The sequence below is a fragment of the Vicia villosa genome, linkage group LG3, assembly GCF_029867415.1.
Source record: "Vicia villosa cultivar HV-30 ecotype Madison, WI linkage group LG3, Vvil1.0, whole genome shotgun sequence".
In the NCBI taxonomy this organism is placed as follows: domain Eukaryota; kingdom Viridiplantae; phylum Streptophyta; class Magnoliopsida; order Fabales; family Fabaceae; genus Vicia; species Vicia villosa.
Genome location: NC_081182.1, coordinates 59,494,460 through 59,506,514, shown reverse-complemented (window position 1 = coordinate 59,506,514; position 12,055 = coordinate 59,494,460). Strand labels below are relative to the sequence as shown.

Here is a 12,055-nt window from a genome sequence, read left to right as displayed (position 1 = left end):
TAACAAAATCACGTGAAACCATATGACAAACCAACTAACACAATTTAGCTTTCACACATCACATCCATGCACCACTACCTTAGAAGCTTTATTTAACAGAATTTCAAACCTATAAACATAAAAACCCTAATCCTTAAGAAGCCTCAGAATGAAACGAGTCACACAATAAGAAAGAGAAAACAATAAAGTGAAACAAAAAAGGTGAAAAGGAAAGAGAAATAACCATTTTGGTGTTTAGAAAAAAAAAGATGATTTGGTGAAGTTTGAAGGAAATAGCATTGAGTTGAGAGGATTTAGGTGTTTGAGGGAGGGTGGTGGCGCCACCGTGAACCGCCTTGTAGTTCTTCTCTCTCATTTTCCTACCCATTCCTCCCATTCTCTTTCTCTTTTCTCATAAACACAATCACCGTAGTTTGGCGATTCTTAAATGTGAGAGGAGGATTTAATTTTAGAATTCTCAGATTTGAGAGAACAATAACAGATTCAAGAAACTGATTACCAAGTGAAATGAAATTAAGGATACTGGGGTTTATGGTGGTTCACATGTTTGATTATAAATAATAGTAACTTAAAAATAAATGAAAAAAGCCATGTCAGATAACATAATTTCAACTAGATTGCCACATATACACAACTTAACATTTTTTCACAAATTTAACAGAAAGGATCAACTTGACTAACGTAACGATTTTCAAGGGACTAAAAATGAATATTTATTAATTAAGAGATGAAAGTGAAACTTTAAATCAAGTTAAGGGACCAAAATATGTATTATACCTTCATATTTTGAATAAACATATATTCATTTAAAATCTTTTCCTTCCATTTCACTCACCTCTATTTTTTTTTGAAAAAAAAGCAAAAGAATTAATATATTAAAATTAAGCAGGCATGATTCATACCACTATATATGAGTACAATACAATCCAATCCAATATAAACACGAAATACATAGGTCCATCCATATAACACTTTTGTTAAACATAGATAAGCAACTACAACCTAAAACAACTTATACAAAAGCCAACCTATACCAACTAGAAAAAAAGGACAAAACTTATACTTATAAAACTCAATAAATGTACTAGACAAGAGAATAACATTCATAACAATCATGCAATTCAAAAAACATGAAAGTACATTTCCATTTGATGGTTACCAAGTTAAACATGATAATAATACACCTCCATTTGCTGATTACCATAACTGAACCACATCTATCTTGACCACAAAATGCCAGATTTGATATGCAACTCAATGACCGCCCTACCCAAACTCCAAATAAATTGATAATAGAACCACCCGTGTCACACTAATAACACTCCATTATCTCAACCAAACTCAATGCATCAAATTTGAAGTCAAATTTGATACAAATCTCTCAACTTCCATTATCCTACCTCCCATTCTTTTGATAAAAATCTCTCCACTTCTCTCGATTGAATTAAATATATCCTTAATTGATTGTTCACTCTACATGTACACTATGGATGTAAGCTATTTTTATTATTTATATATAAAATAAATATTTATCTTAATAATATATATTTTTAATTATACAAATTTTTTATTATTTAAATATTTAATTAAAAAATGACAAGAACTATTTCAATGAACTAGAAACACTACAAAGTTAGTCCGTGGAAGAAACCGTAAAGTAAAGTTGAAAGCTGCGGAGTGTAGCGTCTGTGTCATTCCGGCGCCAGCACCACCGAGAAAATGCAAGCTCTATTGAAGCACAAGCTCAGGCTCTTCAATTCCAACTTCAACTCTCTCTTTAGACTTTCATCATCATCCTATTTACATTCTTCTCCCGCTCCGCTAAACTCACTGCCATCTTCTTCCACCGCCACCAACTCGTTCACCGCTCCATGGTCCACCATTCAACGACGTGGAAACAGAGTCTTCGCTTCTGATGTACGCATCTTCTATCTTCTACCGTTTTGAATCATGATCAATTCTTACGGGTTTTTTCACTGATTTGTTTTTTGTTGCGGTGCAGATTAGAGTCGGAAATACCATCGGAAAACAAGGTTGCTTTGATATTTTTTTTTTTAATTATTATTGAAATTTACTGTCTCTGATAATTCATATTTGATTTGCATGTTTAGTTGTTTTCTTTTTACTCATAAATTCACTTTGCGTTTCTATTGTGCTGGATTGCTTCCAGGGCGAATATATGAGGTAAGGATTCATTGCTTGATCGAATTGTTGTCAATTGCTATTCATTCAGCTCAATATTGTTATGCAATGCCGTTTTTTTGTATTGTAAACTCGTTCAGGTTCTTAAAGTAGATCACTCTCAAGAAGGAAGAGGAAAAGCCACAATCAAGGTTTTTTTGCGCACTGTTCAAAATTTTACATGTTCTGTTTCATTATTTATCCGCTGATAGACGTTATTTAGTTTTTCTTCTATTGTTATTAGTGTTTAAAATGGAATGTTGTGATGTGTGCAATGCATAGATGTGCTTTGTCTTTGGTATAGAACTGGCTTAGTGAATACTGATTACTAACGCGCAAGTGTATTTTGAAAGAGTTGTTACTATTTTATTTACCTAAGAAGAATTTTATTTGATGTATGAAGAGGCCTTTTTGCGATAGCTTGAAGGAAAAATGTATTTGCTCATTTTCTGCATTCTCGTTTAGGTACGTACTTGCAGCCTTGCAGGGGCAGAGGGTGGGGGCATGGCCTCCCACGTTTTAAACTTTCTCATTTTTCCATTATTATCTTTGGACAGTGGCATTTGTCGATCCATTTTAATTTGCCAACTGGCCTATTCTTTTTGTGCTATTGGTATTGAATATAGTTGTGTATTGTAATTTCTGGACTCTTACTGTTAACTCCATTCATAACTGACAATTGTATCTATTTCTGATAATAGGTGGAACTTCGTGATGTTCTCCAGGGAACCAAGGTAACCCAAAGACTGGGTACTAACGAGGATTTTGAAAGTATGTCCCTGTATATGTAGTTTTTCATATACAAATTTATGAGCAATGTAACCATTATATATTTCGTTTATCCCTGTCGATAATTTTTTTATATTTTTTGTATTTAGTTGCTAATGGTGTGGTAGGATTCTTTAGCTTATGCCTTATTTGTATTGACTCACCACTCCAAAGAAAATGATAATCACAAGGACATATTATCGAGTCACTAAGGCTTTGTTTGCGAGTTTGGAGGGGAAGGGAGGGGAGGGCTTTGGAAAATAGGAAGAATTGAATGAAAAGAATAAAAAGATTTTGGGTAGGAGGGTTTTGGAGAGTCTGATTTTATTCATAACACCAAAAACCCCATAAAATGGGGGAACTCAAAAATTGTATTGAAGGAGGGTTTTGGAGGGCTTACATAAATTTTCCAAATATTTTTTAGGTTGTTATAGTATTCTGAAAATTAAAAATATAGTAATGATAATGACTCTTTTATCATTCTAAACAAAATCATTTTTTCAAAAAATGTCAAACATTTTCCTATATTTTTTTAAAATCTCGTTTTCGGAAGCCTTCCCATCCCCTCCAAACTCGCAAACAAAGCCTAAGAGTAATTAGTTAGAATAGTTATGTAGTGAAGTGGTTGGGCAGTTAAGACTGCCAGGTTTAGAAAAATAAATTAAATTACCAGAGAGGGTTGGAAGAGGGATTGGTAGACTTGTTAGTTTGTTAAACAGAGTAAGGAATTGGTTGTAAAATGGAAACCCTTTTGCTTAGTGGGAACTTGGGAAGCCCTTTTGGAAGTATTCTCTCCTTTATTCTTTGTTTGTGATGCAGTCATTCTATACAAAAGTGTTTTTTCCTTGTCTGTTTTGTTTGGTGTGTTCAAATCATTCACAACAGAAATTTTGTACTTTGTTTTGGGGTTTGTAACAGTGTGTGTTCAAATGAATTCGTAAGAAGGATATACAGTTAAACACATTCTACAATTACATCTTTTAATTTGAATGATAAGATTTGGGACAATTTTCTGTCCTTCTGATTAATGATATGCTAGGACATTTCACACTGGCTGATAGTTGACTAGTATTCTTTTCTGTGCTTACAAATGCTCAATTTGTTGCAGAGGCATATGTTCAGGAAAAGAGTTTCATGTACATGTGCACGGATCAAGATGGAACTGTAGTATTAATGGAGTGAGTTCCTACATGTTTCATCCTGTTTTGTTGTCTGTATATCATTCTATGCTGTTGGGTGCAAGAAACTCCTGGGGAGCATTGTTATTAATGCAGTTTCTCCATTTAATTTTGGTCAGCAATGACACCTTGGATCAAATCGAAGTTTCCAAAGACTTGTTTGGCAAGAATTCTTCATATATAAAAGGTGGATTAACTTTTACCACTGATCACTATTCTTTTACTATCAGTTATTAAATGGTAAACTTAGATGTTTTCAACTGCACTTAATAGTTATACTCAGCATCATTGTCTCAATATACTACTAGCGCAGTGTCAATCATTTTCTGGTTGTGTCATCAATTCTGATATTGTTATTGCTATACATCACTGTGACTTCCCCTCATAATCAATGTCATGACTGGTGCCTGAGTGTTTCCCTGAATTTCCTTTCCTACTTAACCTTTGTCATTTGTGATTTAACCCTGCTGATTATTTCCTTATAGCTTCTTAAGTCTTAAGTATCTTCCCTGGGGTTTCTTTGTCTGATGCATTATAGCTTTTGATGTCTTAAGTATCTTCTCCATGGGTTTCTTTATTCGATGCATCCATGACTGATGACGCGTAATATTTCAAAGTTTATCTAGTCAATGAAGTGCTCTAATTGATCAGCAAAATTAGTTTTCTTCTTATTTCGCTCTTTGTTGTTCTCTGCAGTATGTAAATGGTGTTATTCTGCATTTGTAGTAGGTGAAAGAGTGACTCCCAACGTGTTTTGGGCCTTAAATTACATCAAACTCGTAAACTAGCCCCAGACTTGGAGTCTATTTGAGTCTCTACGAGCCTATCCGAGTGACGAGTCTGATCGACTTTGAGGGAGTATACCATGAAAACAAGTCTGAGGAGTCAACTCGTTTTTACCTCTTAGACTCGTTAGTTAATTCATACTAGTCTACGCGTTGACTCGCGGGTCTGACAACCATGTTGTCCTCCCCACTTCTCCTTTTATTCTCACCAAATGCTATGTTTTGATTTTGAAGGACCTTGCATACCTTCTCACTGTACTTTCTCCTATTTTCATAAATTTCTTTGCTAGGGAATTATTTACCCTTTGATAGTCATTGAGTAGCAATTAGTTTCATCGATTTAATAAGTAATAGAAGTGTTACTAATTCATTATTATATTGTTACTCGGTTGACAGATGAAATGAAAGTTAAGGTACAGTTTTATGACGACAAACCTATCTCTGCATCAGTTCCAAAACGCGTAATATGTACTGTCAAGGAAGTGATTGCAGCCACTCCAAGGTACTTATATTTCTCCATTATTGGATCTAGAAAAAGTACTTGATCTTGTACCTTTGCATATTTTCTTCTTTATCTTGTTGTAAATGTCTTTGAATATTTTTTGATGATATACGTCTTTAAGTTACAAATCACTCTCTTATTAGTTCAAAATTTTCACCTATTTTTGTGGGCTCTTGTATCCTCTCCTTAGGGTTTATTGTTATTGTTATAAACTGTCTTTAACATTCACGGAAAAGTGAAGCGGTAACAAAAGTTTCCCATACTTGGTGCAGGAGACCAAATATGTTTCCCAGACTTAAGGCATTATCGAGACTGTAACATAGTTTGCGAATGCTAGTTTAAAGTATCATTATCACCGTCATAGGTGGGACTTTTCTCTGGGAATGAAAAATTATAGGCTGTAAAATTACCAATTTACCCACGGTTGTTGGCAAACTTATAAACACCGCACTTATCACTTAAAAGAAAATTAGAAGTTAATCATATTATTGGCAATATGTCACTTTGGTCAAATATTAGAATAAAACTTTGTAAGGAAAATAAAAAGAAAATTCCACGAAAGTTGAATGGTAGCCAATATATCATAAACTTTCTCTGGATCCCTTCGGAAAGAGATGCCCAAGGAGTGAAATATCTCCTGCAGCACCAAACACCACCTTAATGAGGCCCGTTTAGTTTCCACTGACAACAACTTTTGATGGCCAAGGAAATAATATGAATTTGTGACACCTCTTTTTTTCTTTCAATTTTCACATCCTGTCAAGACTTGGGATAGTAAGGAAGGCTGGTTTGAATTAGGATAAGAACCAAATTATCCAATAGTTTTGAGATTAGGATAAGATCCAAATCACTTGATTTAGCTCTTAATCATAGTCTTTTAATCTCTCTTTTTTCATTTTCTGCCAATTCCTTTAAATTCAATGATCTTCATGATTATTTGTGTTTGTGAGTCAGTGTCCTATGTCAAGAAACATTCTTTTCCTTCGGTTTCTTAGCCTTGATCCTGACTAAAACTTGTGGCTTTCATACATCATCCATCGTTATGTAACATGTGTAGTCATACCATGTTGTCATTCACATTATCATACGTTGTATTATGGTTCATAATGTCAACTGCAGCTGCAGTCTTCATAAAAGTTTGAGAACAGACTTAAAGGGGAAGAGTCTTTTTTGTTGTACCGTTACTGCAAATCTCTACTTTGTGTAGGAGATGAAAATCCTGAAATCGAGGAAGGAAGTTATTTACCCATGTTTGTCTGGTTGGAACTCCGCATCTGAGATTTGAGACAAACTCTAAAATATTAAAGAAAACCTAGAATGTGGAAGGGCTGTATAATTTCCCAATCTCTTTGATCTGACTGCTTGTTGGTAATAATAACTCCGTTTAAACTTCTATGAACAAGTGATTGAATATTGTTGGAGTTAAGTAAACTTGTAGATATACTAAATTGATTCTTATAATATAAAACTTTCTAGGTTAGTGTTTATTCATTCGGCATTCAATGTATTTATTGTAACAACACTACAAATACTACAACTACATGATATCAAAGCAATTTTTTCCTATCCCTAAAGTAAATGTAAGAGAGGAATTTAAGAGCAAATTTCCTACTGTTGTAGAGCTTGACTTGAGTTGTACGTAACACATTTCATGGGGTAGAGCTGTGTTTGACACAAATCTTTGAACCTGTGTCTAGTCGTTTGTGTTTGACCTACTAAGTAATGCTGTCCAAATGATTAGGTTAGAGAGTTCCTAAATTGTTTGCTTTCGTACCCCATATAACTAATTATAATTTTTTAGGACTCATTAGTAGTTATATATTGAACTTTAAAGTCTCACACTCAGGATATTTCTTGGCATGTGTAGCTCTCGATTTGTAGGAGGGTGTCAGTTGTATTTTTTAATGTGTCTGATTAGTTTTCTGTTTCTGCATCAATAATATTTTACTTTACTATCAATTTGAATCTGACATTATTATACATAGCAATGATGAAGTCAATTTCCTGAGATGGAGCATTTCAGCTTATCTATAATTTTCAGTCAATTTAATTTTTTGTACTGATTTTCCCCCTCCTTGATTTAGGAATAAAAAGGTAATACTGGAAAATGGCCCTACAATTGAAGTAAGTCAAATGATTATTTCCTTTTTCCTTCTGCGTTTATTTAGTAGCATAAATAATTGGTTAAAAAATTATTCTGATGTGCAACTTAAGGTGGAAATTTAATTATTATTTCATGCAAAAGTTACTACTGATAGGCAGCCTGTGTTTGCATAGAAATTTCTTTCATGATGCTTATTAATATTATAATGCAATCAGTTTGACGTCCTCTTAAAAATGAGATGAATAATTTGAAGAAGAGCTTAGTATAAAAAATTATATAAATCTAATTCCCGCAATTTTACCCTCATTTTGGGGATACCTGATGGAAACTGGTTATCAAGAATGTATGTACTAAATAATTTGAAGATCTAGAAAGATTATAAGAGAAGTTAGTAGCAAAGATCTCAAGATTAATGATTTGGATAGAAACATGGTCTTGGATAGAATATTATGGCGAAAGTTGATCCATGTAGTCAACCCCACTTAGTGAGTAAGGCTTGGTTGTTGTTGTATTGAATATTCTCTTGAGAAAAGATCTCAAACAGAGACAAAGTAAAGATTTAGACACTGTTTACAGAATTGAAATGCGATTCCTACCAAGGATTTCAAGAGCCTTGGCCTCTCTTCCCTTCCTAAATGTTCAAGAGTTGGGTTTCTCCCACTAACCACTTGATTCCAAGATAAAACCTCCCTCTCATTGTTACACACCACCCAAAAATGAATAGACATAAATAATTACATAATTAATTACTGCTCACAGCAATAACACACCATAATTGGCGGTCACTGACTCACTATCCCATAATGTAACTGCCTCATCTAAAACTAATATAATCAGTTTTGCCCTTTCATCTTATACACATTTAAATAAGAGGTCTAACTAAGCAAATTTTTTGTGAAATATGTTTAGTATAAAAGGTCTACAATCATTTTCTTTCAAACATATAATTGTGGCAAAATTCTAAAATTGTGCCAATCAATTGGACCGTCATTTTTGAAACCCAGGCAGTTTATGTATTCTACTATTACTAGTTACCTAACCATCTGACCCAAAGCCCCAAAACTTCCCTGCTTAGACTTCAACGACAACCTTATGCTGACTAGGCATGTTAGATAACGGTGGTGTTGACCAAATAGTTGCCAGAGCGGCAGTGGCTGGAAAAACGACATATAGTACCATAGAAGCTTCTCAAACTATTGTAAGGAGAACACAACAATGGATTTAAGGGTTGGAGTTGAAATATGAATTTTGGGAAAAAGTCATAAACATTCACCAGATGGCAGTGAGTCCACCTGATAGGCAAGGTACTATGGTTGGTTCATCTGGCTTTATTGATGTCATGTAAAGCGAAGAGAAAAATGAGAGATATCGATCGAAACCCGTGTGTCTGAACTCTGAGCTATATAGAGCAGTAACATGCTCTATTGCATACACAATAAAATAATCATGAAAAACTGTAAATATCATAATCACTGTACTTTCAAGATATTATTAGCATGTTTACAATATTCACTGTGTTTCAATTTCAACAAAATCAATATGACTAATGAATGATTATTTTAAAAATAATATGGTAGTAAATTCTTTTTGATTCAAAAAAAAAATATGGTAGCAAATTTTTTCCATTTGAATTAAATTGAATTGATTCAATATCCGTTGCTAGTAATGCCAAGTGCTTATGTTTTTCTTGGTCCATATGATCAACAAATCCCAGGTTCCGCCTCACATTATAGCAGGTGATGCCATTCTTGTAAATACAGAGGACGACTGTTACATTGAAAGGTTAGTTGGTCTACAAAAAGTCAAAACATTTTATGATAAAATTTATGATACTTTCTATTTTTTTAAGCATCAGACGCTCTTATATTTATGGGATTTAATTGCGCTCCTTTATCAAGGGGATATTTGTCTCCCTCATCTTCTGTACTCCATTTTTTGTGGCTCTCTTGAAAAAACAAAAGCTATCCTGTATATTAACTTTGAAATTCTTTGGGTAGCTAGATTTTTTTATGAGCTCGTTCTCACTGGAAAACCACTGTACATTTTCTTTTCATATTATGCAAATGGAAGATGAACGGAAAACTTAACTATTGTAAATGAAAAAAAACCTGCAAGGTTGCCGGAAAAACTAATACTAGCTACTGTATCAAATTCCCTGTTTTAACATGATTTCCTTATATCGGTTACTGTAGGCTCTGGTGGCCATGTTGTGGGCTGACTTGTAATTTTTTATGTATTTTCATGTTAGTAGTATATAGTTGCCAATAAAGCTGTTTTAACTTTTATCTCTTCATTCTCAGGGCTAAGGCATAGGGTGTGTTCAGCCATAATTTGAGCAGATTGTGTGACACAGACATCCATTTTATAATTCTCATAAATTTTGAATCAGATATGACCTATACTATCCTTTCCTCCTCCCTATTTTCTTGGAAATAAGCTTTTTCTTTACTTTAATTGATGATTTTAATGTATCCGTTCGTGGGCAATGAGTTTAGATGTATTTGTGATATTCGAATTTTGGTCTGTATCTTGGTTCAGTTTATTTACAGAGTGGAGAAGCATTGGAAAATTACATCAATTCTTGAAAGTTTCAGATAAATAATCATCAGTTCCATTGAGTTTATTCATGGGGGAGATCAGGGGCGCGATACTTTGATTCTTAACAGCAAGAGATGTTTTCATTTCTCCGTATTTTCAGTGACTTATAGACTTGTTGGTGTTGTTAAAGGACTACTTTATAGGCTTCTAACAAGTAAGCTCATAGAAGCTTGTTGTGGGATCAATGTAATGTACCATAGCCTTGCAACTAACTGCAACTGCACATTTTGTTGTAGTTACAAGAGCTCTAACAAGTTGTTGTAACTAACTAAATGACATATGTCAGTTGGTCCAAGGCATCACATGCTACACCAGGTCATCAAAGGATCTATAAATAGTTCTAACTCTGTAAATCACTCATTCAATCAATAATATTCATTCCATAAATTTCAAAAGAATCAGGACTAATATTAAAGATTTTGAGGCACTCACCATTTCTCCTCAACAATAAGCTATGAATGAAAACCAATTTACATTTAACCTGAAAGCTATCCAAAATCCAAACTGATTGAGATGAAGAATTCAGACCGTTTACTTGGTTCTTTAAGTGTTACTCATAGTCTAATATGCTAATATGCCATCAAACTCACTACCAAAATGGAATAGTTGTGAGAAAGTATAAACTGAAGATGAGAAATACATTAGAAAAAAAAGTTTGAGCCTATGTTTGTATCTGCAGTGGAAACTGCTCCAAACGCATGTTTATCAAAAGCTAGGAATTTCAGCTTCGTTAAAATCATGGTGGGAGTGCATTGGGAAGCATAAATGGCAAGGCAAATGTGGATCCAAATATGCTATGAGTTGTGTTGATCAATTATTACTTGTTTTTTTGGAATGATTTTAATGAAGTTCAAGCCTAACACACACAGATCTTTTTATCATTTTAAAGAATCTGACTAACACTTAGTCCAAAGAATACAATCAAATAAATAAATGATAAAGTGTTTACAAATATAACTCAACAAAAAATATAAACTACTTTGTATTTATATACAAGTGTTTTGATCTTTCAACTTAAAATATATTACAATGAAATTACTTGTTTTTTTTTTTTTGATTTTTAATAGAGCTTATTCTCTAGATGATTTTCTTTTAAAAGTTCTTCTATTTTTCTTCTCAAATTGATTCTTTAAAATTTATTCATAAGTGTATTGATATGTTTGCAAAGGACCCATAAGGGGCGACGTGAGAGGAGAAAGGCGTAATGTATTGTTCAAAGAACTTAATCATCTGTTTATTAGTTTGAGCACCCATCATTTGGATGTGACACTCATTTCTTAAATCGATTGCTTTCTAGGAGAAATATGGAAGTGACGTGTCATTGTCTACAACAATGCGGAGAAGGAGTAAGGGGAAATCTATCACGTTTTTCTGAATAATAGTGGACTAGCTGATCGCGACTTTAACGTCTATCAGATTCATTGACTGCAAGTGCACAATATATTGCGTAGTTTTACAATTTAGCGACGGTTTTAGCGATTTTTTTATTTATTTTAGCGACGAAATTAGAGACCATTTTAGCTACGATTTTGTCAGGAGGGACCAAAAGTTAAAATTTAAAATTTTAGGAGGACCATTCTTTGAAGAAAGAATTTAGAGGGACTAAAAACGAAGTTTGAGATATTTAGAAGGACCAAAAAGTTCATTAACCCTTGTTTTAATTGATTAGAAATAAGGCTTAATCAATTAAATAATGTAATTTTCCTTCTTGATTTCAATCAAGCTTCTTACTCTTTTAAACCCTTGACCGAATTGATTTTAAGAAGTTTTATAAAAAAAATAGTTTTGAAAATACTTTGTGTGCGCGCGCTTTGTCTTAGTACTTAAAGACTTACTCTTGTTTCATTTACAAACCTTTTCAGTTTTGGTTCGGCTTATCAATGGACGAACTGATGCATGTTTTTTCCCCATGTTGAGGGTCGGTCAAGCGATCACCGAA

General features: G+C 33.6%; 1 protein-coding gene across 1 annotated transcript; it reads left to right on the top strand.

The window, feature by feature from the left end:
* Window positions 1-1,622: 1,622 nt before the first annotated feature.
* LOC131661601 (uncharacterized) lies at window positions 1,623-10,096 on the top strand. The gene is made up of 11 exons (XM_058931194.1): window positions 1,623-1,917; window positions 2,003-2,033; window positions 2,171-2,184; window positions 2,283-2,333; window positions 2,883-2,952; window positions 4,058-4,127; window positions 4,247-4,314; window positions 5,309-5,414; window positions 7,499-7,538; window positions 9,233-9,300; window positions 9,819-10,096. The coding sequence occupies exons 1-11, from the start codon at window positions 1,720-1,722 to the stop codon at window positions 9,829-9,831; spliced, it is 729 nt and encodes a 242-aa protein (XP_058787177.1). The 5' UTR covers window positions 1,623-1,719; the 3' UTR covers window positions 9,832-10,096.
* The last annotated feature ends 1,959 nt before the right edge of the window (window positions 10,097-12,055 follow it).

Bases quoted from the DNA above. Each gene is read 5' to 3' on its own strand.
- LOC131661601 (XM_058931194.1), top strand. From the start codon at position 1,720: ATGCAAGCTCTATTGAAGCACAAGCTCAGGCTCTTCAATTCCAACTTC. The intron at 2,953-4,057 runs GTATGTCCCTGT...AATTTGTTGCAG, and splicing joins TACTAACGAGGATTTTGAAA to AGGCATATGTTCAGGAAAAG. The intron at 5,415-7,498 runs GTACTTATATTT...TCCTTGATTTAG, and splicing joins GTGATTGCAGCCACTCCAAG to GAATAAAAAGGTAATACTGG.